At 44.9% G+C, this 26,740-nt stretch overlaps 1 protein-coding gene, 1 long non-coding RNA gene and 6 other non-coding genes across 8 annotated transcripts in view; 4 read left to right on the top strand and 4 right to left on the bottom strand.

The window, feature by feature from the left end:
* The window catches only part of LOC149335030 (uncharacterized), a 77,090-nt gene that overhangs the window by 21,364 nt on the left and 28,986 nt on the right, over positions 1-26,740 (top strand). The window contains exons 7-16 of the mRNA XM_089551739.1: positions 12,308-12,478; positions 13,969-14,040; positions 15,371-15,484; positions 17,831-17,920; positions 21,018-21,062; positions 21,323-21,376; positions 23,013-23,066; positions 23,138-23,197; positions 23,919-23,969; positions 26,587-26,640. Coding sequence (XP_089407865.1) covers positions 12,308-12,478; positions 13,969-14,040; positions 15,371-15,484; positions 17,831-17,920; positions 21,018-21,062; positions 21,323-21,376; positions 23,013-23,066; positions 23,138-23,197; positions 23,919-23,969; positions 26,587-26,640 — 765 coding nt within the window. The remainder of the gene's footprint in view (positions 1-12,307; positions 12,479-13,968; positions 14,041-15,370; positions 15,485-17,830; positions 17,921-21,017; positions 21,063-21,322; positions 21,377-23,012; positions 23,067-23,137; positions 23,198-23,918; positions 23,970-26,586; positions 26,641-26,740) is intronic.
* Positions 92-164, top strand: TRNAA-AGC (transfer RNA alanine (anticodon AGC)). Its single transcript has one exon. It is a non-coding gene; the product is annotated as a tRNA-Ala (tRNA).
* Positions 1,100-1,172, top strand: TRNAA-AGC (transfer RNA alanine (anticodon AGC)). The gene has a single exon. It is a non-coding gene; the product is annotated as a tRNA-Ala (tRNA).
* Positions 2,298-2,370, top strand: TRNAA-AGC (transfer RNA alanine (anticodon AGC)). Its single transcript has one exon. It is a non-coding gene; the product is annotated as a tRNA-Ala (tRNA).
* TRNAA-AGC (transfer RNA alanine (anticodon AGC)) lies at positions 5,361-5,433 on the bottom strand. Its single transcript has one exon. It is a non-coding gene; the product is annotated as a tRNA-Ala (tRNA).
* Positions 6,857-6,929, bottom strand: TRNAA-AGC (transfer RNA alanine (anticodon AGC)). The gene has a single exon. It is a non-coding gene; the product is annotated as a tRNA-Ala (tRNA).
* TRNAA-AGC (transfer RNA alanine (anticodon AGC)) lies at positions 9,081-9,153 on the bottom strand. The gene has a single exon. It is a non-coding gene; the product is annotated as a tRNA-Ala (tRNA).
* LOC149335032 (uncharacterized) lies at positions 23,373-26,730 on the bottom strand. Its single transcript, XR_016283996.1, has 2 exons — positions 26,467-26,730; positions 23,373-23,489 (listed from the first exon to the last, which is right to left on the bottom strand). It is a non-coding gene; the product is annotated as an uncharacterized LOC149335032 (long non-coding RNA).

The following is a 26,740-nucleotide window of genomic DNA, read 5'->3' as shown; positions in this document are numbered from 1 at the left end:
ATAGACCGAATTACAGCATGGTTTTTCTCTGTTGTTAAATCCCCTTTACAGTTTTAAATTTCCTTGACTCCACAGTGTCCTTAATTCGTCTGGGGGTGTAGCTAAGGTGGTAGAGCGCTCGCTTAGCATGCGAGAGGTACTGGGATCGATACCCAGCACCTCCACTAACTGTTTTTGCATTCTTTCGTTTTAGAAGTAAAAGAACAATGTGGTAATATGTCACAGTGTAGATAAGTGAACCTTCAGACTTTCTTCGTTTGCAGCGCAGACGTTGCTGACGCTGTCGAGCTATTCTGGCAACCTGAAGGCGATCTCTTCAGTGCATTCTTCCTAGTTAGTACTTTTGGAACCACTTCAATGCTTTGGTTGTGCTCTGGGGACAGAAAGGGGGTTGTTGTTACCCGTTGCTTGTGCTCTTTTTTTTCAGTCAAGTGAGGCAAACTAGATCGAGAGAGGATCACAGCACGCCACTAGATAATGGCACCCTGTTAGCCCTGTGTCATGCTTCTGTCATGTGTTTCTTTTCTTCACATTCCTAGTTTAAGCATATGAAGATTACCTCTGCCAGGAAAACGATTGGCCAGCTATACTTGTTCAGTCGTGCGTGGTGTTTCTGCCCGCTCCGTTGACATATGGATGTGCAACAGCCAGCGAGATGCAGTCATGCCACGTGCCATCCGTCTGCAGCGTGGGTCGGTTCAAGAGCGCAGGTCTGAATGTAGTCAGGGTCCTGTTTTAAGTGGATAAGCATCAACGAGCCTAGAAGAAGCCCCTTAAACTGCATGCCGTTGTCGCCGCTGGAACGCCTGTGCAACGCTACGTTGTCGCTCTTCAATGGGATAAGCATCAATAGGAAAACAAGTCACGTCAGCTTCGTTCAACCTCTGCCTCTCATTAACCGGCCACTGCTCACTGTGCATATAGGAATCAGCTACGTGTACTATCCCCGCCCCTCAAGGTCGTATATGTTGGCTTGACGGCGGCGTGCTGCCAAGTTTTCCGTAACTGCGTCGACAGAGAGAAGACCTGCGGCCACCCTTTACAGTTCGGTCTCATTCACCGGTTTGTATTTCGTGCGACTTCGCAGGGCTCCTCGTCTGGGGGTGTAGCTCAGATGGTAGAGCGCTCGCTTAGCATGCGAGAGGTACTGGGATCGATACCCAGCACCTCCAATGACTATCTTTTTTTATTTTGTCACAGTGACATTCCTTCATTGTAAAAGTAAAACAACAATGAAGTAAGGAGTCACAGGGCAACAAATTGAAGCTTCACACTTCCAAGTTCGCATCGCAGCCGTTGGTGGTGCTGTGTCTGCCATTCTGCCAGGTCGAATCACCCTTTAGTGATAGCATTCTTCCTAGACAGTATCTTTGAGGCCACTTTAATGCTTCAGTTTAGCTCCGGGGACAGGAAGAGTATTGTTATTGCTCACTGCTTCTCCTTTTTGCTTCTTTTTGTTTCACCGAGGGCGCTAGGACATGCGTTATCGGGAAGACTGTAAAGTCCATGTTGGCCTGCTTCGGTGGTCAAAGGGTGTGTATCTGAGGTGCGCATCTTGATGTGAATGGCTGAGGTTGAGGCTGAGTTGTTTTTAGTCGCGTGAGGCAAATAAGATCAAGAGAGGAGCACGAAACGCTGCTAGAGGTTAGCTGGCACCCTGCTAGTTCTGTGTCATGCTTCTGCCGCGTGCTTCGTCTTCACATAGCTATTTTAGACAGATAAAGACTACCCCTCTCAGAAAAACCATTTGCCAGCTATAATGTTCAATACTGCGTCGTGTTTCCGCCTATTCCGCTGACATATGGCTGAGTAACAACCAGCCAGATTTAATCACGCCACGGGCCATCCTTCTGTTGCGCGCGTCAGTTCGACAGCGTAGGTGTGCGTCCTGTTTCAACTGGAGAGGCACAGACAAGCCTGCAGAAGAAGCTCCTTCAACTGCAGGCCGTTGTTGCCGCCGGGAAGCCTGTGGAAAGCCTAGCTCTCTACATCGCCTTGCAATGGTTCTCGGTGGGAACAATGTCTAGTGACTGCATGGAATAAGCATCATTAGCGAAGCAGATAACGTCCACTATGGTCAACCTCTGCCTCTTATTAACCGGCCATTACCCTCTGCGCATATAGAAGTGGGCTACCTATACAACTGCCGTCCCTCAGGGTCGCGATTGCCGATTTGACGGCGGCGCGCTGCCAGGTTTTCCGGAACTGTGCCGACAGAGAGAGGCCGTGGCCACCCTTTCCCGTTTGATCTAATTCACCGCATTAAATTTCCTTAGACTCCGCAGTATCCGCCGTCCGGGGGTGTAGCTCAGATGGTAGAGCGCTCGCTTAGCATGCGAGAGGTACTGGGATCGATACCCAGCACCTCCACTGACTGTTTTTTTTTTTCCTTCCTTAATAAGTTGCCTGACTTGTACTCGCAAAACCGAACAAAAATTTGTTTTAGTAACAGAACTCGCTCTTAAAAGCACGATGGGGTCACTGAAATAAATTATTACATCAAAATTGATTTGCTCCTGACATTGAATTAATCGGTTATTTTTGCTAACATGCTCAGAACAAAAAAAAAATCCAGCCTTTACTTTGGCCTGCAGTAATAGTTCATTTCAGTCGCCGGACATAGTGATAATATAGATTGGCAGGATAGACTGTTGACCTTTTTTTCTCTTCTAATATTCTGCATATGACTCGATTTTTATGCTAGAGGAACAATACACTAAGCCGCAATGTGCACATTACCGAAAGTCTATAGCACTGTCAAGGTCAAATGAAATGCAAACGGAGTAAAAGCAAAAAACGTGTAGATTCCATAGACAACGTGGTTCACCAGAGCCTGGTTCTCTTGGACTTCGCTTCTGACGCCTGATTGTTGCCCTTCATTATATCGAACATACGGCGGCATAGTTAAGCGGGCACCAGTCGAAATCCTCGCACCTTTGAAATCCGGTGTTTATATAGTCTCACAATTGTTTAATCTGTCCTTGACACGCCCGAGCTCAGCGGCTCTGCGTTACTGGCAACTCGGGTCATGGCCGATGCGATTAGAAAGCGGAGAATTTTAGCATAGGACGTTCCGCTTTCGTGGGGACCCAGCCACGCCTGCACAGAGGCAGGTGTCATCATCATCATCATCATCATTTATTGAACCCTTAAAGATCCCGTCTGGGACAAACAAAAAATAACAAGAATAACAAATTTGACGTGAAATTAGCGTCAGGTGATTCAAATAGAACTGAATATATATGGCAAAGCAGTAGTATATAAATTACACATTAAAAAGTACGGAAATGAAATAAGTGGGAAAACAGTTGGGGGGGGGGGGGGGGGGTCGCAATAACACAAGCAGTTCAAATTGCACTCAGCATCGCGAGGGAAGTAGCTATAGTTGGATCAAGTGGTCTGTTATTAGCTGCCTAAATCTGGCGGGATTAGTTTCGATGACAACGGTTTCAGGAAGATTGTTCCATTCCTCTATGGCGATGGGAAGGAAAGATTTGTTGAAAGCGTTGGATGAACCATGCAACCGCTGAATGCTGAGGGAGTTGAATAATCGGCGAGATGAGCGTAAGGGAGCAGATAACAAAGTTTGGCGTAGTGCAGGGAATTTAAAGTATAGTTTGTGGAAAAGACAAAGAATTGATACTTTTCTGCGGAATGCTAATGGTTCAAGGCCGAGAGACGATTTTAGGTTGGTAACGCTGTGTCGAGACGAATACTGCGACGAGCCCACACTTCGCCCCAAAGGGTCACCTGCGCATGCGCAGATGACTCCTGGCGGAAGCGGATTGCACTATACTGAAGCTCTCTCTTATATCTACGTAGTTGAAACTTGGTTCAGCGCAAAAGACGTACACAAAGAAAGGAACCGACACACACGGAACGCTACGTAGGTCGACGATGTAACTAACAGCTATTATTTCACGTCGTAAGTGAGGACCGCCTGAGCAGAGACTTAACCAAAGACAACTAGATTCTGCCGAAACTTTGCCCTTTAGCTCGTTTCGTCTAATTTATGCTCCATAAGTTTACGGCAGCGCTCCATACTTTAAGAAAAATACCCGTGGTAGTTGCGCAACGTATGTCCTCCACCCCGGAAAGTGACCGTCATGCAAATAATTAAGGGAGAAGAAAAGAGAAAAGTTTTATCAGTTGCTCTATAAAGGCATTTAGATGAGCGAGATGCCATGAAAACTAGTATAAAGACCAAACTGAACTTAATTTGTATTTCCCCAATGTCAACATCTATAACTGGTTATCCCGTTAAACGTGCGCGAATATTCAGTGCTTTGGAACACGAATCGAGCATTAATATTCGTATATATATTTGAAAACTTAGTCTTTTACGCACTTTGAGGATTCGAAAGGGCTTGAATATTTGAAACAAGCTTAGCATGCAGAATATGAAAGAAGCCAACAGCCACAGAAACCAAGGGGCACAGGGGATGTTTTTTTTTTACTTATTTATTTTGTGGTGTTGATCAATTTAGAATATTACTGAATATGTTATCGCTTAAAGCTAATTGATTAGAAAAGCAGAAGAAAAAACAACCACATGCCGCCGGTGGGATCCGAACCAATCCGAGCCCCTCATCCCCCTTCCCTTGTTTGCTTAGCATGCAGAAGTGCACTAAAAAGAATCTGTTTTTTTATGTTTTTACTACGAAGTTCCTGTGGAAGTCGTACAGCTTTCCTTAGTAGCCGTATGGCTCCGCTTGTGAGGATGCCAATGAGTGATTACTCCCGTATTATTAATAATCTGTCTTTTGCGCGGTCACGGCTAAGCCAGCTTTACCGAACGCGAATATATATGGCGGCTTCGTGCAGCACACTATAGGTATGAAATTTTTACATGATATGACATTTTTACTCTACAGGATATTTTCGCTTGATACCATGTGATACCTTATGACCTTTTTTCTTAAAATATCCAGAATTATTCTTTCCATAATTATAATCGTGGGGTTTTAACATATTTTCGGTAACAAGGACGGCGCTCCAACCCGCAGTCTTACTGACCCAAACCATGCCTCAATGCCTCATGTTGACGCTTAATCGATCATTCTTCAACAAAGGTGAAAGCTGCAGCTTGTGAAAATAGAAATGCTTTCTTGAATAAATGCATTTCCGTCTCATTATTCGACATTCGATTGGTTGTTATTCGATGGTTCGTATTCGATCATTTTTATATACGCGAACCCCTCGTTTTCCAGTTCAAGGTCCAAAGAAACTTTACAGGCGTATTTTCCAACCATTCTGTGCCCTGTATTTGGAATCAGTTTACAGCACCTGTTAAAAAAAATACATTTTAGACCCGTTTCGTGATGCCACAGCAACCTGCTTTAAGACATAAAAGGCATTCTTGGAGGTGCTGGGTATCGATCCCAGTACCTCTCGCATGCTAAGCGAGCGCTCTACCATCTGAGCTACACCCCCGGACGAGGAACACTGTGGAGCCTAAGGAAATATAAAGCGGTGAATGAGATCGAACGGGAGGGAGTTGCCACGGCCTCTCTCTGTCGACACAGTTCCGGAAAACTTGGCAGCGCGCCGCCGTCAAGTCGACAGTTGCGACATTCAGGGTCGGCAGCCGTATACGTATCCGATTCCTATATACTCAGAGAGTAGTTGCCGGATAATGAGAGCCAGAGGTTGACCATAGTGGACGTGATCTGCTTCACTAATGATGCTTATCCCATGCAGTCACTAGTCATTGTTCCCGCCGAGAACCATTGCAAGGCGGTGTAGAGAGCGAAGTGTAGATGGCAACAGAATGATTGCCCGTAGCCCGAAACTACCTAGCTGGTTGTTGCTCAGCCATTTGTCCGCGGGACAGGCGGAAGCAAAACGCAGTATTGAACATGTATAGCTGGTAAATTGGTAAATTGGTTTTTGAGGAAAGGAAATGGCGCAGTATCTGTCTCACATATCTCGGCGGACACCTGAACCGCGCCGTAAGGGAAGGGAGGAAGGTAAGAGTGAAAGAAGGAAGAGAAAAAGGTATGCCGTAGTGGAGGTCTCCGGAATAATTTCGACCACCTGGGGATCTTTAACATGCACTGACATCGTACAGCACACGGGCGCCTCTTGCGTTTCGCCTCCATCGAGACGCGGCCGCCGCGGTCGGGTTCGAACCTGGGTACTCCGGCTCGGTAGACAACATCTTCATCTGTCTAAAATAGCTATGCGAAGACGAAGTACGCGGTAGAAGCATGACAAAGAACTAGCAGGGTGCCAGCTAACCTCTAGCGCCGTGTCGTGCTCCTCTCTTGATCTTATTTGCCTCACGTGAATAAAAACAAACAAAAAGCAGAAGCAGTGGGCATAACAATCCTCTTCTTGTCCCCAGAGCTAAACCAAGGCATTAAAGTGACCCCAAAAATACTAACTGGGAAGAATGCTGACCAGTTATCACCAAAAGGGTGATTCGACCTGGCAGAATGGCAGGCACTGTGTCACCAACAGCTGCAACGCGGACTTGGAAGTCTGAAGCTCCAATCAGATCTTTTTTTTTTTTTCAGTATGGTATTCATTACAGTGATGCGATGTTCTATGTACGTGAGCTATCCACAAACATTACGAAGACGCTGGCACATCAACACACATAAGCAACGAAGCAAGAGACAAGAGGCAATTCGGAGCACATACTCGTGCTGCCAGTGTTATGGACCTCAGGAACATAAACACTTGAGTGCAGTGGGGTCGTGCGGCGACCCTGGGGCGTGCCCGGAATTCCTGTTGAAATAAAGATTTTTCTCTCTCTCTCTCTCTCTCTCTCTCTCTCGGTAGCTTGACACTCCATTGGTGTTTTACTTTTACAACGAAATAATGTCACTGTGAGAAAAAAAATAACAGTCAGTGGAGGTGCTGGGTATCGATCCCAGTACCTCTCGCATGCTAAGCGAGCGCTCTACCATCTGAGCTACACCCCCGGACGAGGAGCACTGTGGAGTCGAAGGAAATTCAAACCGGTAAAGGAGATCGAACGGGAAAGGGTGGCCGCAGGTCTCTCTCTGTCGACTCTGTTGCGGAAAACTTGGCAGAGGTTGACCACAGTGATCTGCTTTGCTAATTATGCTTATTCCATGCAGTCACTAGACACTGTTCTCACCGAGAACCATTGCAAGGCGGTGTAGAGAGCGAGGCTTTCCACAGGGGCCCCGGCGGCAACAACGGCCTGCAGTTAGAACATGTATAGCTGGCCAGTCGTTTTTCTGGCAGGGGTCGTCTACATCTGAGCAGACTCTAAACTAGCAATCTGAAGAAGACACGTACGACAGAAGCATGACACAGGGCAAACAGGGGCGTCATGTAACCCCTAGCCGTGTGCCATATGTCTCTCTCAATCTTATTTGACTGACGTGACTAAAAAAACACAAAAGGCAGAAGTAGTGGGCAATAACAATCCCCTTGCCGAGCTAAACCGAAGCACCACAGTGGCCCCAAAAATACTAGCTAGGAAGAATGCTATCCCTAAAGGGTGATTCGGCCTGGCAGAATGGCAGACACAGCGTCACCAACGGCTGCGATGCGAACGTGGAAGTCTGAAGCTTCAATTAGTTAACCTGTGGCTTCTTACTTCATTGGTGTTTTACTTTTACAACGAAATAATGTCACTGTGACGAAAACGAAAATAGTCAGTGGAGGTGCTGGGTATCGATCTTAGTACCTCTCGCATGCTAAGCGAGCGCTCTACCATCTGAGCTACACCCCCGGACGAAGAATACTGCGAAGACGCGCGAAATACAAACCGGTGAATGAGATCGAACGGGAAAGTGTGCAAGAAAGCGCGTTTACTTGGATCCGCCGGCACCGTATCGGAAAACTTGGCGAGCCGTGTGGACCTACCGGGCGCAGCGACTCAAGGCGGGTGGTCGTATGCGTTTCCGGCTTAGGATTGTGCTGTGGCCGGTAGTAAAGTAACAGGGGCACACAGCAGTTGGCATGGCCTCTACCGGGTCTAAACTGCTGGCATTTGTTTGGATTCTCCTCCGGCCGATAATCATTACGAGGTAGAGCAGCAAACGTATTGTTTACACCAGTCGAACAGGCTTTTTCTGACGTGGTCAACTCATGTCTACTCTTCAGGAGCAGTTCAGCGAGAACAAAATGCCGCACGCCACCGTATATGTGGCATATATAGCTGACGACAGCTGGTCATTGATTTATTTGTTAGCATAAAATGCAGAAAAATACACATAACTAAAATTGTATATGGCCGGATATGACTGCCGGCTGTCGTTGGCAAAAAGCAAAAGCAAACTTCAATGACCGGATCCTAAAACTCGAAGAAAAGTCATATTGAAATGTTTGCAGAATATTTATGATTTTAAGATCGTTATGCACAAATAAAAGTACTCAAAGACACTATCGATCCTTCGAAGAGAAGGGACCACAATTTAAAACTTCACGAATTTACTTTTAGAGGTGACGTGCTCAGTTACTTGTTGCTTTTCATATCAGCCCCTTGAAGGAATTGTTATTGCTGACCAAATAAAGCCTTTTTTCACGCGTAAAGTGCATCATCTTTTGTTTTGTGTATGTGAAATTGATCCGCCTGTATTATTGGCTGTTGGTGATGCAGATACAAAACAAAATAAAAATACGCAAACAGGGCTCCACGCAGTTGACCGTCAACTCGGCGTCATGGTTCTGCAGACTTTAATCGGTTTTAATAAGGAGCCAATGGAGAATAGAAGAGGTTAACCATAGCGGGTCCGCAGAGTTTAGACCACAGTGCTCACGTGCATGGTCACGGACTGAGAATACCGACTTCCGTTTGGCAGAACAGCTGCGACGGCAATATCTAAGCTGCGAATAAAATATTCTTTGGTATCTTCTATAAGATATAGACTTTACAAATGTGACACTGTTTCTTAACATATCAGCCGCATTGGTTTGGTTGCTATGGGGTTCGGCCGTTAAGTCCATAGTAGCGTGACCGTATCCTGGCCGCGAGGTGCGCATTTCGATTGAAGTAAAATGCAGAAATGCTGTGTCCTAGGCGAAGGCAGTGAACTCCATGAGGTCTGAATCAATCCAGAGCCCTCCACTACGGCACTGCAGGAACGGGGAAAAAAAAATGGAGGTGCTGGGTATCGATCCCAGTACCTCTCGCATGCTAAGCGAGCGCTCTACCATCTGAGCTACACCCCCGAATGGAGACCGCTGCGGAGTCTAAGGAAATATAAAGCGGTAAAGGAGATCGAACGGGGGAGAGACCTGTCATGCCCTTTCTCCGTCGACACCGTTTCGGAAAACTTGGCAGCGCGCCACCGTGAAGTCGACAGTCGCGACATTCAGGGTCGGAAGTCGTATACGTATCCAATTCCTAAATACTCATAGAGTAGTTGCCGGTTAATGAGAGGCAGAGGTTGAACGAACCTGACGTGACCTGCTTTCCTAGTGATGCTTATCCCATTGAAAAGCGACAGTGAAGCGTTCTACAGGCGTTCCGGCGGCCACAACGGCCTGCAGTTGACGCGACGCTGAGGGACGGAGATTGTGCTCTCGGCTGGCTCCTATACAGGGTGTTTCACCTAAGACTTTCTGCAATTTTTAAAAATAAGCTATTTGAATTAGATGCGCGCTTTTTCTGGCACAGCATTGTCAGTGGTGTAGTACATCATAATGCATCTAAGACGTGCTAACTAGCAGGCTTGTTAACCAATATTTAATAGTTAACTTTTAAACTATTAACGTTGGGCTCCTTAATTATTGAGAGGCATGTAGCCCACCGTAAGTGATGTCCATATCCGTTTTTAGAATTTCGAGAACTCGATTATCCTCGGCGCTGTGGCCCAACAAATTTTGACTATTTCGACGAGTTACGTGCACTGGAGAGGTTGCTTTGCCTGCAAGCTTCTCAAACCGCATGTATTTTGGCGCGATGTAGGCGAAATTTGTTGGGCCACAGCGCCGAGGATAATCGCGTTCTCGAAATTCTAAAAACGGATATGGACATCACTTACGGTGGGCTGCATGCCTCTCAATAATTAAGGAGCCCAATGGTAATAGTTTAAAAGTTAACTATTAAATATTGGTTAACAAGCCTGCTAGTTAGCACGTCTTAGGTGCATTATGATGTACTACACCACTGACAATGCTATGCCAGAAAAAGCGCGCATCTAATTCAAATAGCTTATTTTTGAAAATTGCAGAAAGTCTTAGGTGAAACACCCTGTATACCATTCAAATATGATATACTACTATATATACACTATATACCATTCACAACCAGTTCAAGAGGGACAGAGGTCGTCTGAAGTTTACTTGATCTGCTCTGCTAAAGAGTCTTATTGTATGGAATCATTCAGAGAGCGAAGTGTTCCACAAACGCCCTAACGGTCATTCACTCCTTCCTGGAGTGCTCGGCTTATTATCAGCGGGCCTTGGCGGAGCCAGTGCTCTTCTTCACAGGGCCTTATTGCTGGCCTCAAATAATTTAACTTTTTTCCTCCTCCTTCCTCCCTACCGGTAACAACGGACTGCATCTGAAGTGGCTTCTTCTAGGCTAGTCGGTGCTGGTCCAGTTGGAACAAGGTGCTTACCTTCGCGACCTAAACGATGCACGTGACAGACGGATGGCCCGTGGCCGACTACAGCTTGCCGGATGTCATCTCTTCGCGTGTCGGTGGACCAGGCAGAAACACGGCGCATGATTGAACGAGTATAGCTGGCCAGTTGCTTGTCGGACATGGATCGTATGTACAGCCTTTGTCAAAAGTTTGGAGCCCAGAAGGTTTGCTTCTGAAGCACACTGTCTGGTTCGTAATGCATCACCAGCGCTCCTTTGTCAAAAGTTTGGAGCCCAGGAGGTTTGCTTCTGAAGCACACTGTCTGGTTCGTAATGCATCACCAGCGCTCCAAATTTGCTGAAGGTAAGAATATTTGTGGTCCTGCCTCCTCCAATGGGTAGGACTACCACTAATTTTACAGGATTCCCACTACCAGGCTTAAAAGCAAACCCCCTGGGCTCTAAACTTTTGACAAAGACTGTACGTTTCTACAAACTAGCCAGAGGAAACGCCCAACATAAACGCGGCATATGGCTAACAAGCATCAGCCGTTTGCCGTCAGCTGCGTGCTGTCCTTCTTCATTGATTTCGTTCGCCTTATAAGCGACTAAAAATACACAAAAGGTAAGAGCATTGAGCAATAGTGACCCCTGCATTCCATCACAGATTAACCCAAAGCACTCAAGTGGTTCAAAAGCTAAGATATAGAAGTAATGTTTATCACTAAATGTATCGGTTTCCGTTTGGCGAAATGGCTGCAAAGGCGTACGTCAGCGACGTCTATAACGCAAACTAGAAAAATCTGAAGCTCCCTACTGATTTTTTTATACCGTCTGTACACTCTTTCCTCTAATCTGTCATCTATTTTTCTTTTTAGAATGAAAAATATTTGTTCTCGCATGCTAAGCGAGCGCTCTACCATCTGAGATAAACCCCCTGAGTTCAGGAAATGAGCCTCAATATAGGATATAAAAAACTAAGCACCCTCTTCCAAAAATCAACTGAAAAGAAAAGGCCAGGAACTGAGACTAAACTAATACTGTTTCATGACATTGACAAGAGCGCCTACGCTGAGTTAAAAAACAGCTAAAGGCATGCTTGCTCGCGTGTGAAGTCATCAAATCACTGGACATTCTGCAGTGTTATGCATAGCGTCCTACGGGCACACAGCAGACTTTTGATGGCTAATGGCAATGCAGAAACAAGGAGCCAATTGTTGTTTCACTGCAGGCTGGCACGTCAATGGCCTGCGTTACACGGTATGGTTTCGTTTTCTGAGCTGACGGCTTTCGTGTCGCAAAGTGCTTGCAGGCGGCCAGACTGACTTTTCAATGCACCTGTGCATATAGTGCTGTGATTCAAAAGAAATCGAAAGCTCATGGAACCTAACCATGCGTTGGCCTTGCCAAAGCAGGTAGACAGAAGAAAGGATCCTTTAGACATGAGCTCAAGGCACGTTTTACGGACTATCACAAATTTTCTTCCGTTAACATTTTTACGTAGGATGTCCACACAAGACTATTATCGATGAACAAACGCACAAGCTAGCTGCTCCGAGGCTGGTGTCCTCCTCACCCTCTATGGCAAAAATTTATGTCCCAGTCGGTGATAGCAGTCGCTAAGGCGTACGCTTCGCTGGATAACAAGCAGCGCTGCCAACAATGCCTGCACTAATTGTGAAAGCCACAAGGTTTATTTCAGCGTCCTTGCATGATACTTCAGCGCGCTCTGCACCGTCTACAAACAAGAAGTGACATAATGTATATGGCCACTCATCCTGTGCATATGTGCAGGTCGACGACCAGCGGTGGCACAAGGTGGACATCAGCGTCTTCCGTGACCATGCGGTGCTTTACCTGGACTGCGAGAAGCACTCGAGCCTCGAGCTCGTGCCTAGGGCGCCCATTGACGTCAACGGTGACGTCAACATCGCCAAGTACGAGTCGGACCTGTCCACGGTGCCGGTATGTATACAGTGCGAGAATGCGATTGGCAGTCCTATCGACCAAATGTTCCCCTTCATGGCATCTTGCGGTTTCACAATCGTAGTCACGGCTATGATTCTTTCTTCCTCTGTATACAATGATAAAGAAAAAAGCATTTCTAACACCTTAATGAACGAGATACATCCAACGATATCCCAGGAGGACACGTGCCCATTCAGCGCGTAACACCCAAGCCTATATCACACAGTTTACGTATGTCAAAGAGACAAAGCCATATCGCAATACGAAACCCAACACATGAGCAGCGGAAGGAGATGCTGTTCACGTCGGACCTGAACGATCACAGGAACCTAGTCATCAGAGCCCGAGCGGCAGCAGCCTCTAATGGAGTCTTGGACAGAGGACCCTACTCATGCTCCGCCATCTAAAATATTGCTCGTCAAAATTCATTTATTGCAATTACCATCACCTCCTTCCCAAAGTGGCACGTTATTTGGAAGATGAGCTATCCTTGAGGCAGTGAAAGATAGCAATCAATGGAAACTAGTGATCAGTCATGTGTACGCAGGAAACGTAATACTCTTTCAATAGAAAGAGTATTACCTCGGTTATAGGCCTACCCCCATGGTGTACAAATGTCATGCAGTCAATGAAGTCCTTGAAGCAGCCACTGGTGGAATGTCCTAGTGCATGCGAAATTGCCTCACCTGAGCTTCACTACTTCCAAACTTGCCGTTTGTTCGTTTTCGCTTCACTCAGAAACTCTCACGGCTCGACAGCACCGCCTCGTGCATGACTCTCGAAAGAACTGCGCAAAAGCACTAAGACACGAAATGACATACACATTGCAGGATACTGCAGTGCGTGTCACTTGTGTTTCGTCTATGTCCAGGTAACCTTTGCACAACAGTTTAGTCAATCAACCTCACGCACTCAAGAGACTGCAACAAGAAGAGGAAGCACATCTGTCTCGCTCAGGATCAAAAGTGCCATCTTTTTAGTCATTTTTGTTAGCCTGCGCTGGTTTTGATTGCTTCTTTTCTGTACTCCATCCTTCGCGCAGTCTTTAATGCGACAATGTTAAAGTGGAGAACCCGGCATCGTAGTTGGCGGGTAGACAAAATCCGAATTGATCGAGAAACTCGTGACGTCACAACCCCGACCTCGCGCGGGTAATTCAAACACCCCACAACTTCACAATCCTAATTGGTCCATGGGGTGGTCACTTGACTACCGTTATGTATTGCCTCAGAAGACAGAAAACCAACTGCACTGAAAAGAAGAACGGTTGAGCCGGGACTCGAACAGCTGCCCAGTGGGTCGCAAGCCTGGTGCACCACCCACCGACCACGGAGGACCTTTCGTTCAGTGCGATCGTACAAGCGACCACCTCATACCCCATAGTTACCAACGTTATCGCATTACACTCTTGACGCTACTTAAGCGTTCACAGAACTTTTATCCTAAAAAGCCGTCCGTTCTTTCTTTTTTTCTTTTTCGTCTCGCAGATGGACCTCCAGTGGATGGTGATGAGCTGCAACCCGGCCCGACCAGAGCGGGAGACCTGCTACGAGCTGCCGGTGGGTATTGACAATGACCGTAGCAGTTCCTGAGGATGGTGCTAGTTAACATCCTCAGTAGTTCGTCCTCAGAAAGCTACCAGGTCGTCAGGGAACTTTGACAGGTTTAACGCGATAGCGTTATAAGGAGCTCGTGTCGCAGGAAATCCGTCGTTGTCGTCGTTGATGATGAGTGAAAAATCCACGAAACATACCGAGGGAAGCAACCTAGGAGGCAGGTGGGCCACCTATAGGTCACGTGACCTTGTGGCGTCATCACAACCTGCCCACTTGATTGTGAGCAAACTGCAAACCGTGGCATGATTATTGATTGGCTGCGATAGGTTGGTCGGTAAGCGCAACGTATCGTTAGCGTTCGTCCCGTCTTCTAGTATGTCGCCCTTGTTGTCTTGCCGCGTATATTTCCAAATCATCCACACTATTTGCACGGCTGCTTTGCGTTTGCTTTCGCACAATCGACGTTAAAGTTCGCTGTCTCGTGACCTCGGCAGGAGCGATTTCTGCGGGCAACCCTGCGTATATTACGTCGAGAATATTACACGCCTGCCGATACGCGTCGTTCCTTTGCGTAACAGCACAAAAAGTCACTCATTTTTTCGGTCACTTTAAAAATTCCGAAAACATGTGCTCATCGCTTCCATTTTAAACTTTTCAACCTAAGCACGCGAATTTTACTCGTGGCTGCGCCGTCACCGCTGCATCACGCAAAAATTCCAGTTGACATCAGTTTCCTGCGTTTTTGCGTTTTCAAAATGATTTTAACCGGCATTTTAGGAGCCAGCAAATTGGAACCAAGAAAGGGACCGGTAAGAAATGTAATGAAGTCACCTCAAAATGTAAAAAAAAGAAACGCCGTTGTTCTTTGGGTTGTGATCGCTAATAGATCTATTTCTATTCAGCACTTAATAGAGAACTTCCTTTTCAAAGCTCAGCAACCTGTATGCAGATGTACTTTAATCGATAGCCTTTGCTGTCATTTAGCAGCCGCTCGACAGCAAAACATAGCATAAATCACTGACAAATTGTAAGAGTTTCAGCATAAAATCCCCGCCAAGAATCAGCTACACGGTTAGCTCCAAATTCCTTGGGAATTTCATTTCTTCAACTAGAGTACACTCTAAACTGCAACCTACGCGTTGGTTTTTCATTTTCAACACAGGTTTTAACACAGCGGGCAAAAAATGTACACAGAGGCGTAGTGCTCGCAATGAACAGTAATTCCCTTTCAACATTATCGGCTACCCGCTGACGTTTACCGGTTTGCAAAGAATAAGCAAAGTAACCAGCGACAGTGCGAACATAGACCCCGACCCCGCCCATTTATGTGCAGCCGAGGACAACACAGCCTGCTCCAACGTTGCCAACGCCCACGGAGACAACCATGACTACAGAATCCGTCTGCATCGAGTGTCCGCCGGGCCAGCCAGGACTGAACGGAACCGACGTGAGCATGCGCAGTACTGCACCTTGTACAACCTCATACCTTATATAGGGGGTGTCACATGTACTGCGGGGCTAAAAAAACTCTAAACAGGCTAAAGCAGTCCCCTGTAGTTTGAAAAGTGCCGTTCAAACGGTACAGCTTTACTTGCACCGATTCTTTACCAAGGACTCCAAAACCCTCATACCTTCTCCCCCTTCAATTAAACAATTCTCCTGCATCATTGCAGGTATGTACAAGTTGTTATTTTAGACGTTCTAATGTGTCCAGCTCCAGGACTTGAACCGCCGACAATGCTTTTGCAATAGCCTCAACAAATCGCGGAAAGATTATTAAATGTCACTGCTATAAAAAGTTATTTTGAATGGATACAGCCTACTGCGTAGATTAAACACATATATGAAGGCCTATCTACGAAGGGAAGGGAAAACTTTATCTTACTCTAGCGCTTTTTCCTGCGGTTTGGGGGCATCTTCAGACACGTTCTCTCCTTGGTTCTATCTAAACTAATTTTGAATGATATTTCACAACAACAATGAAGAAAAAGCATGGCGTGAGCATTCTCTATAAGGTGTAAACGATTCCTGCGATTCCTTTTGAGGGAGTAAATGAAAGCTTAATTGTCCCCTATTTTAATCCTTTTTAGGAGTTGCGCTACTCCTGCCTAGCCGGAGTGAATCGGGGAGTAAATCAATTTGCAGGGGTAAAAGCCCTCTCTTAGCGGGCCAGGAAAGAAAATGCAGGCGAACGGTGAATCAACCGCGGAAGTTTCGGTCAGGAGCCGGAAACATTACCTGTTCACTGCCGCACGGACGGTCCTGATTTGAATTCGTATAATATGCTGTAGATTGACTCTTACCGAAGGTTGAGTTTTACTGTTTTACTGTCTTATGGTTACTCATAGACCGCTATCATACTGTAACTTTCACCGCTCGATAAATGAGGACACAGCACAGAGAAGTGCTACGTATACTTCGCAGAACCGTGGTCAAAAACAAGTACATGGCTTATGTTGAAGATTTGCCCTTCGTGAACGGAAATCACTGGCGTTCTCTTGCATAGCTGGTACCATAAAAAACTAATTCGCTTCACATAGCTCATGTAAGGTATTTCTAAAGACATTTCGCAGAAAACTCTGAAGATATACGGGCATTTAAAGGAATTAAGTATTTTTCATGAGCCAAAACGTTGGCTGTTTGTCCAATGTTTTCTCTTTCTGATAAGGCTATTGTTTCGAAACACATGTGCAGAAATGTGAGCGCAGATCTCGAGCGACGCAGTGACGAAAAGCACCTCAGTTTGCCGATGCAGCTATATACTGCCTAGCTGAAACCAGCAAGCAGACAGTTATGTGCGAAATTATGTTACGTATGTTACGTTACGTACTTAGTACATCAAGCGAGCGTATTTCTGCCACTCTTAGGAGGTTTCGTAATTAAAAGTCAGCAGAATCAGCAACTAAACAGTTTACTGATTGATGCAGGTAACAAAAGATCGCAGTTTTGGTACATTGTACAAGCGGAGGTAGTATATTTAGCTTCCAACTCCATTTATCCGCAGAGTGAGTGCGCAGCGATGAAATAGGAGTAAACACAATTTAGGCAGAGTAAACGACTGATGAGACAGAATACACAAATGCTGGAGAAAGCACAGCCGCTGGTTTACTCTGGCCGTACTCCCTTTAGTTTTTAAAGCACCTGATTTCAGCATGTACTGTAGGCACAGCTGGACTATGCAGCTCGAGAATCTGCAGTATCCCTCCCCTTCAGCATTCTACGCATTGTGTTCAAATTGCAAAAAAATCTATCACAATACAAGTTTGTTTGCTGAAATTACACAGCTAATAATTTCATTTTTTGCTTTCAAGTTTTATTATTGCCATTTTCCTAGTATCTCCGAATGTTAAAGGTTCATATGTACAAGAGCAGTCCAGCCGGATTCCTCAATTCACGTGCGCGCGCTCTTCCCTGAGAAGACAAGTTACAGAGCCTTTCAACAGCGTGAAAAAAAAATTATCAACAGTTTGCACAAATTTAAAAAAAAAAGAATCAATACATAGTTCACCTGAGGTACAGTGCTCCGTTTTATGGGCGAATCCATCCCCAACCACTCGCATAGCGCTCAACTTCCAATTTTGAGTAACGATCCTCTTAACGATTACACCGTCACATTGTACAATAAACTGCAGAATACGAAGTGGAAACAGTTATGATTCATAGTGCTGAATGATAGCACCCACGTTTTTGTGTCGGCGCCCAACAATGCCACGCTTCAGACTGGGATGTGCCACACCCGCTACCAACAGGTAAATGTGCACGTGCTCTGCTATACCGTCTCTCTGAATTCCAGGGTATTCCAGGTAGACCAGGCCAAGACGGACTACCCGGAGTGCCTGGCCTCCCAGGTTTCAAAGGCGAGATTGGCGCCGCTGGACTGCCGGTGAGTATGCAGACTGAGACCTTCCAGGGCAGCTTACGACATCTTAGTGAGTGAACATACTTATGAAATTAAACTTCGTGCTCTAAAAAAACCCTAAACCAACCAAAACCGGAACCTGAACGCTATAGAAATTAAAGTACAATTAAAGTACAATTAAAGTATTCTTAGCAAATAGAGGAAAGGGCACAGTGTCATACGTAAGCTGGCTGTCACAGCGAGAAAACGAATAGACCAGAAGCGCACACGTGAGGGCTTGCATAATATCAGGTTCATTGTTGTCGGTTTCTTTCTATAAACTTAAGGATGAGATTCGTGCCGTTTCATGACACAAACGGTACAGCTTCCCTCATAAAATCAGTCACATGCCACGTGCCTTTACAGCCTGTTTTTTATCAAGCAGGTAAAAATACTAAAGCGACAAAAAAGCCAGCTGCCTGTAGAGAGTAGAACTTTTACTGTACAAGTTGGAACCCAGTTAACTATACCGGTTTTTCCAGCGAATGTGAATCCAAATTTTCTAATATAGGTTTCTTGATATATATAAACGGCTTCTCCGGCGTTGTAATACCAAAGACAAGCGAATTCCGATAACTAGTAAGACAGGTAACTAATGTTTAATGAATAGTACTTTTTAACACCAGGCTGCAATCTGACATTTGTATCCGGCCATTAATATAAGACATCTCACTTTTTATAGTCTCGAAAACACAATTACCCTCGTCGCTACGGCACGCAGAAAAATTATCGTCGTCATGGGCCCTTTTCGAAAAGTGCGCAAAATGACGTATATCACTCTACATCACTCCATGAGAGAAGCCAACAGCCACAGAAACCAAGGGGCACAGGGGATTTTTTTTAAATTAATTTATTTATTTTTCGGTGTTGATTAGTTTTAGAATAATACTGAATGTGTTATCGCTTAAAGCTAATTGATTAGAAAAGCAGAAGAAAAAACAACCCACATGCCGCCGGTGGGATCCGAACCCACGACCTCCGAATTACGCGTCCGGTGCTCTACCTCTGAGCTACGGCGACGGCTGTCAATTCTTCTGTTTTCGGGGGTATTTATGTTTACAAATAACCTAACCTTGAGAGTGTTCATCAGCGCCACCCACGTTCATAAGCGGCGGACGTAGAACGTCCCGAGTTACCGCAGGTGTGACGTAGAACGTCATCGAACGGAGAGGGTGGAAGCGGCGTGAGAACCCTCTTATGCTTCCTATGGCATCAAGGCTGCCAGAACCGAGGCCCTCGCCAAGCAATTAAGCAAACAAGGTAAGGGGAATGAGGGGCTCGATATAAATATGAGAGAAGCCAACAGCCACAGAAACCAAGGGGCACAGGGGATTTTTTTTTAATTAATTTATTTATTTTTCGGTGTTGATTAGTTTTAGAATATTACTGAATGTGTTATCGCTTAAAGCTAATTGATTAGAAAAGCAGAAGAAAAAACAACCACATGCCGCCGGTGGGATCCGAACCCACGACCTCCGAATTACGCGTCCGGTGCTCTACCTCTGAGCTACGGCGACGGCTGTCAATTCTTCTGTTTTCGGGGGTATTTTCTATGGCTGTTGGCTTCTTTCATATTTATAACGAGCCCCTCATTCCCCTTACCTTGTTTGCTTAATTACATTACTCCATGGCACTCGAGTCACGCGGTACAGAGAAGGTCACGTGCGCCATTGGCGGGCGTTGTTTTGCTCTCACCAAGAAAGCGCGCTTTTCAAAAAGGGGCGTGCGGCGGCCGAAATTTTAGCGACAGCGCCAAAGGTAATTGCGTTTTCAAAATTCTCAAATATAAAGCTACTACCTACAGCCAGCTACAAATCTCGAACAGCAACCACGCGCCTAGTAATAGTCAAACGGTTCGATATTAGAAATTAGTTAACCATCTTCCCTGCAACGTCTCTCAATTGAATCGCCTATCATCCTCCTGCAAAAATTTTCAATCTGCCGTGTATGCCACCAGAGATATCGGCGATTAAAAACGGCCTTTTACATTTCCCCTCTCAGCTCATTCACCACGGAGTGAGCCAGAAAAAAAACAACAAAGATTACAGGCCGGGACTCTCTTCAGGGAACGAAAGGATCACCCGGACAACCGAGCTCGGTTCCTTCATTCGTTTTTTTCTTTTTTTGTCGCTCGTTCCCCCGCCACGGCACGACAGAAGGGAGAGTGGAAGATACTGATTTGCCTACGAACAGCACTGCGGCTTTTGGCGAGTCAATAACAGCCGCCCACAGTGGCGTCATGTGTCGCCGAGAGGCGCGGGAATTCGGATCTTTTATCAATTACTTGTAAACAAACACCTAGGTTTTGAGAACTTGAAGACGGCATGAACGCACAATGGCCTTTACTCAATGCATGAATTTTATAGCTGCCTTGAAAACTATCGCCGGGACATGATTCGCCTGCTTTGTGATGTGTTCCAGCACTGGTGTTACAATGCCGCAGAAGCCATCTCTGTAGCTCAGAAGGCTTGTTTTTTTTGTTTTTTTGAACTTCAGTTCACCTTCCCTGAAACAACCTTGCATAACGCGAGCATAAGAGTGAAAAGGCTTCTTCATAAGGGAGGCCAAAGTTCATGGTAGTGCCTCTTCACATCTTGTGAGTACTAGGGAAGAATATAGGAGAACATATATGTGCGCCCCATCTTCCCCTGTGTGCACACCCACGATCGCGAGCAACAGTCCATTTCACCACCACAGCCAGCCATTAAATTACCTTAATAGAGCGGGCATTTGCTATTCTAGGTCGTGGTCCTTGAATCACTTAAAATGTTCAGCCGGTCACTGTATTCTGGGTCCCAGCACGGCTCCAACATCTTACGTCGTCGCAACCTAAGCATACTTCGGTCTTTCCTGCATCCATACGCACCAAATCTGCTATGTTCCTCCTCTTGTATTTCTAAATTCACTCTGCTTCAAGTGAATGTGCATGATGACCATCCTAAACGAGACCTAAACAAACCATAATGTATAATAAACTTGTACTAAAACATCCTATGAAGTGTTCGCCTAGACGGGTTTTCTTCCCCTCAAAACCATTGGGCATGTGAATGACAGCTACACTTCATGCAATACCTGCAATCAGGGACCACCAGGACTGGATGGCTTGCCTGGGTTACCTGGACCCACAGTAAGTCCAATGTTTATATTTTGCTTTCTAGTGACAACAGAATGAGAGCAAGTTTGAAAACTCGGCTTTGTTAACTTTGTAGAAGCAAATGCTAGGTGATTCGAGTACTGCATTTAAATTAAATCTTTCTGCATATCCCCTGCCATTTTTTCTGCATGTGCGTTTAATCAGAGGAACATTTAATATTGCTCAAAGGTCATTCTTCTGGGTACTCCTTTTGTGTTGAGATACAAATAAATTAACAGGAAAATTTCACACAGGGACCTCTTGGACCAAAGGGTGATATCGGTGCACCAGGAATCTCCGGCATACCAGTGAGTTCATGCGATATTCTCCATGAGGCATCATCATTTAATAGGTGCCGTATTTAAACCTTTCACAAAGCTTCAACATTAACAACAAAATAGACTTCACTGTAGGTCACTAATAATGTAGAGGTCACTAGGAATGTCACTAATAGTGTGCAAGACAATCATATTAGTTCAACAAAATTGCATTAGCTGTTCTATTTAACCATGGTCATGCGCGGCCCAGAAATGAAAAATACGCTTGAATTCTTAATTTTTAACATTCTCTTCACAATCCACTTTCCTGAATTGCAACTAGTGCAAGCTTTGTGTTTAGTGATAGCAATGGTGATAGACAGTGACACAGACCCGAGGCAATCCAGCAGAGGCAGCACTTGGCCACAGTTTTTCTGATGTCTCTTAATTTGCTTGCTTGAATTTTCAATTTTTAACATTCTGTTCACAATCCACTTTCCTGAATTGCAACTAGTGCAAGCTTTGTGTTTAGTGATAGCAATGGTGATAGACAGTGACACAGACCCGAGGCAATCCAGCAGAGGCAGCACTTGGCCGCAGTTTTTCTGATGTCTCTTAATTTGCTTGCTTGAATTTTCAATTTTTAACATTCTGTTCACAATCCACTTTCCTGAATTGCAACTAGTGCAAGCTTTGTGTTTAGTGATAGCAATGGTGATAGACAGTGACACAGACCCGAGGCAATCCAGCAGAGACAGCACTTGGCCACAGTTTTTCTGATGTCTCTTAATTTGCTTGCTTGAATTTTCAATTTTTAACATTCTGTTCACAATCCACTTTCCTGAATTGCAACTAGTGCAAGCTTTGTGTTTAGTGATAGCAATGGTGATAGACAGTGACACAGACCCAAGGCAATCCAGCAGAGACAGCACTTGGCCACAGTTTTTCTGATGTCTCTTAATTTGCTTGCTTGAATTTTCAATTTTTAACATTCTGTTCACAATCCACTTTCCTGAATTGCAACTAGTGCAAGCTTTGTGTTTAGTGATAGCAATGGTGATAGACAGTGACACAGACCCGAGGCAATCCAGCAGAGGCAGCACTTGGCCGCAGTTTTTCTGATGTCTCTTAATTTGCTTGTTTAGTGCTTAATTGCTGGAAGTGGTAGATTGGGGCACATATACTACAGCTAGGAGAGAAATCTTTCATGCGATTTAAGAACACATATGGCAGAGAGGAATATCACCTGTTCAGTCAATACAGCGGGGTACCATCAACCGAAATCTCATGAGTTTGCCTTTTCAGTTCGCACTGCCAAATCTCAGATGCACTGAACTAGTTTTAAGCCCATTTGTATTTCACACTGCCACGTAACATTGTTGGACTGCCGTTAAAAACACTGGTGTAAGGTCAGCATTTCCGAACGACTTTGTGTACTCCAAATGTGGCGAGTTTCGCCTAGAGCATGCGGGACACTGCGTCATTAGTGCCACAGAATCTGCATGGAGGAGTAGAAAGGAAGAATAAATCGGGGCTTCACTGATGATTTTCTCGGCAACGTAATAATGTTTTCACGCAGACAGAAACGCTGATGGCCTGAAAGGTGATTTATCAGTCTAGTGTAGCGTTAACAGGGCCTACTACTGCACAATTTTAGTCTGCTCCTAACACACCTAATTTTTTCCAGGGCCTGAAAGGTCAGAAAGGAGACAGTGGAGTTTCTGGGGAACCAGGCGTGCCTGTGAGTACACTGACAAAACAGACGCGGAGCAAGCATGTGTGGACATGGCACTGAATATGTGATTGTTGCAGGGCATTCCTGGGGCTATGGGACCAAGAGGGCCACAGGGGCCACCAGGCAGCACAGCAGTGGTATGATTTGTTCATCCTCAATGCAGTTCACTTTCAGGAAGACCAGCAGAAAAAAATTAAAGGTCATTAAAAGTCATCAGTATAGGGAAGAAAACAGCAATTGATGATGATGATGGATTTTTATGGCACAAGAGTGACTGTGGCCAAAGAGCCCCATATGGCACAAGGTTTCTTCGTTTTGACTCAAGGTGGGGTCAAGGACCCATTTCCCAAGCATTTCACCCTAGAGAAGCCGAGCACCAGGCAGGGGAAAGCTTGTACCCACTGTATCACTGGTGGGTACCTGGCGGCACTGGGGAGAAAACAGCAATTAAGTAACTGCAGAGATGACTAAAATCAAATATGGCTGTTTAAATGTCTGCACAGAACATGGTTAATTATGACCAAGTACAAGTTTTTTTGAGTTCCTGTGGTTACTAATTATGATATATAACGCAGTCACCTCATACCCTGCTTTTGAGGAGATTTAGATTCAAATCTAGTCAAATTTTTCCATCTGCACTTTTTGGAGATATGCGTAATAAGCTTATCAATGAGTCGTTATTGCTTTCAGAAGTAAGAAACTCTATGGTTCAGATAAACTCTTTTGGTTTAATCACAATGATGCTGTTATGAACACAATTTTCCTCAATAAGATCACACCTGTAAAGTTGTCTTCCATACTGTCCATGCTAATTACGAGCAGGGAACACAATGCCTAAATACTAATTCATCTCTGCAGGTAGAAGGACCACTTGGACCCCCAGGAGACCCTGGCCCACCAGGCCCAGTTGTGAGTTCGCAAGATTTTTTTTTTTCAGCATATGGACAATGCATAAACTACAAATGGAACATAAGCAGCTTTTGGTTCACTAAACAAAGAGCATGTAGACTGCTTGACTCATTACGTGGTCGAAATTTCCGGAGCCCTTCACTACGGCGTCCCTCATAGCCTGAGTCGCTTTAGGACATTAAACATGCATAAACCAAACCATGTACATAATACGCGAACACTTTTATGCCACTGTACGCAATGTGAAAGTGCCTGTGTAGTCAAACTATTTGTATATAAGGTTTGCACTTTTCGCTTTAAATGGAAAAAGAACAGGTGGTAAAAGTATGGCAAATACACTTTTTGAAATTCAGTTTTCACCAAACAGGTCAGTATTCCTGGCATGCAAGGAATAGCTAGCTTGCTGTTGAGAACAAGTTACACTCAGTCACAGTTGAACATTAAATGAGCAGGGAAGTGATGTGACGGTGGCATTGTTGAATAACAAGCGAAGTTTTGCAACTTTAGGTATGTCTTCGCTAGCTTAGATGTTTCTCCAGACCAGGAAGCACCACGCCTTCATCGCCAGGTAGCTAAGCACCTTTTGTTCACTATCATCACCCTCTAAGAACAGTTAGTCCGTTTACCAGCTTTATCAACTGCATGCAGGGCAATGAAACAAAACTGTGTGTGGGCATTAATAAAAAAATATCATGTTCTTGCTACCGCACTGACTGAGCGGCAGTTCCATCGCTGGCATCGACACGTAGGCCACGTGATGCCCTGCCCTCTCGTTCAACACAGCGCGACAACACAGCAACATGCCAACCTAGTTCCTAGAAGTAAATTTCCACACGCAGTTTTGTCTGCAGGTTATCTCAAATACCTTGCATTACTATTTTAATGATGACAGCAATTTCTTCAACAAGCACAGCTCCAAGTACTACTACAATTTGCACTTTAATTACTGGCGTATAAATCGTTCATGCTGACAAAAATGCCAAGATAGACTCTAAGTGACTTTTGACCACACAGGATAGCCACATTGATCACCAAAAAAGGCTGGTACCGTATTTTCCGGTGTATAAGACGCGGCTTTTTTTTTTCAAAAATCTTGCTGGTGCGTCCTATACAAGGGTGCGTCTTATAAGCGAATTTTTCGGCTTTTTTTTTTTTGCGAGTTCAGAAATTACTCAGGTTCATGTTCAAGCTTTTTTCACCGGAAAAATATCGCTACCAATAACGCGGTGTAACACGGCTGTAATACGGGGACCGCCATGCGCAACTTTTTTAGGTGAACTTTATCATGAAACGGCGGGGATGATGACTTCCGGGATCATAAACATGCGGCCGTTTCGGAGGTCCCAAGCAAAAGTAATGTGAAATGCCAAAAGATGGCGACAATCGCGCTTTTCGCCATTGTCAAGAAAAGCCAAGACAAGCCGGCATTTTTTTTAGTCTCCCTTTGTAACTTTGCTTTGTGTACGTAGTACGTGCGTTGTGCAAAGAGAATGTTTCAGCTGCATTGCCTCCAGAAATGGGCAAACTTTTTGATAGCACATCCGAAGATGAAGACTTCGAAGGTTTTAAGTAAAAATAAAATGTTGTTATGGACATAAGGAGAGTTCTTTCGTTTTTTTTTTTTTTTTTTTTTGCTAAAACGTGTGGGGGGGGGGGGGGGTATGGCATGAGTGTTGCCTTATAGATCACTCAGCGTTCCTTAAGAACTCACAGGTACGGTGCATTTCACGATGGTCACACAAGCATGTTTAATTAAGCCTCACTAGCCTGACTGGATAAATTGGGGTGCGTCTTATACACGGGCGCGTCTTATATACCAACTTTTTCAGTGACAGTCTGCATATATGGCAGGTGCGTCTTATACAAGAGTGCGTCTTATACACCGAAAAATACGGTAATTGATCCGTTGAAAATATTACTTGGTTGAAAAAAGCCAAACTTACATTTGAAATAAGCACTGAAAAAAGTTCAACAAATTTTTAAAAATAAAAACCAAAAAGTCCAACCAACCCCCTACATATATCATAGTCATGAGCAGTCTGGTGGCTTCAATTCCCACCTAGGCCAAGTTTCAAATTGAATAAAGTTGAATAATTTTATTTCGCCACCAAGTACAGTTACAGTTATGGGAAAACAGCAAACCGGCTGCCCGTGCCCACAGACAGCTTGAAATAACTTATCTCAGCTAGAATTTTTCTGAAAATTGCATTTTTGGAGTACACAATGCATCAAGGCCACTCAAACTTTGGAAACAGAATAGCAAGCTATTGTATTATTTGCTGGAATGCAAAACTGCAATGTGTGGAACAATCATGTCTTTACCCCTTTAAGGCAATTTGACCCTGGTTATTTCATCCTATCAGGAACAATACATGTTAAGAGCAATATGTTGCTGCTTTCGTTATTTGTTTATAAACGCAACACTAGTGCGTGAGCTGGTTCATGTGGGACCTCATGACTTATTAAGACAGTGAAATTTAAACAAAAATGGGCAAACCATGATGCAGATGCCAGCCAAGAAGTGAAGCGATGAAACAATGACCAGAAATGGCACGATGAGACACTTGCAACCATTTGTCAGCAGCTTCTTCACCATTTCTTAATCTTCCTCTAACAGGGCGAGCAAGGGTTGCAAGGTCAGCCTGGACCAATGGGACCCCCAGGCAACAAGGTGACGACTACCTGGCAAAAGAAAATGCATGGAAGCTGCTATCTCTTTAGTTGAAATGTGAAGTCGTGTTTTAGGATGCAAATGAATTAATAAGAATAAA

Source organism: Amblyomma mixtum, chromosome 7 (assembly GCF_055824585.1).
Source record: "Amblyomma mixtum isolate Tamu chromosome 7, ASM5582458v1, whole genome shotgun sequence".
Lineage (NCBI taxonomy): Eukaryota > Metazoa > Arthropoda > Arachnida > Ixodida > Ixodidae > Amblyomma > Amblyomma mixtum.
The sequence above is the reverse complement of the archived record's forward strand: the minus strand, read 5'-3'. Positions and strand labels throughout refer to the sequence as shown.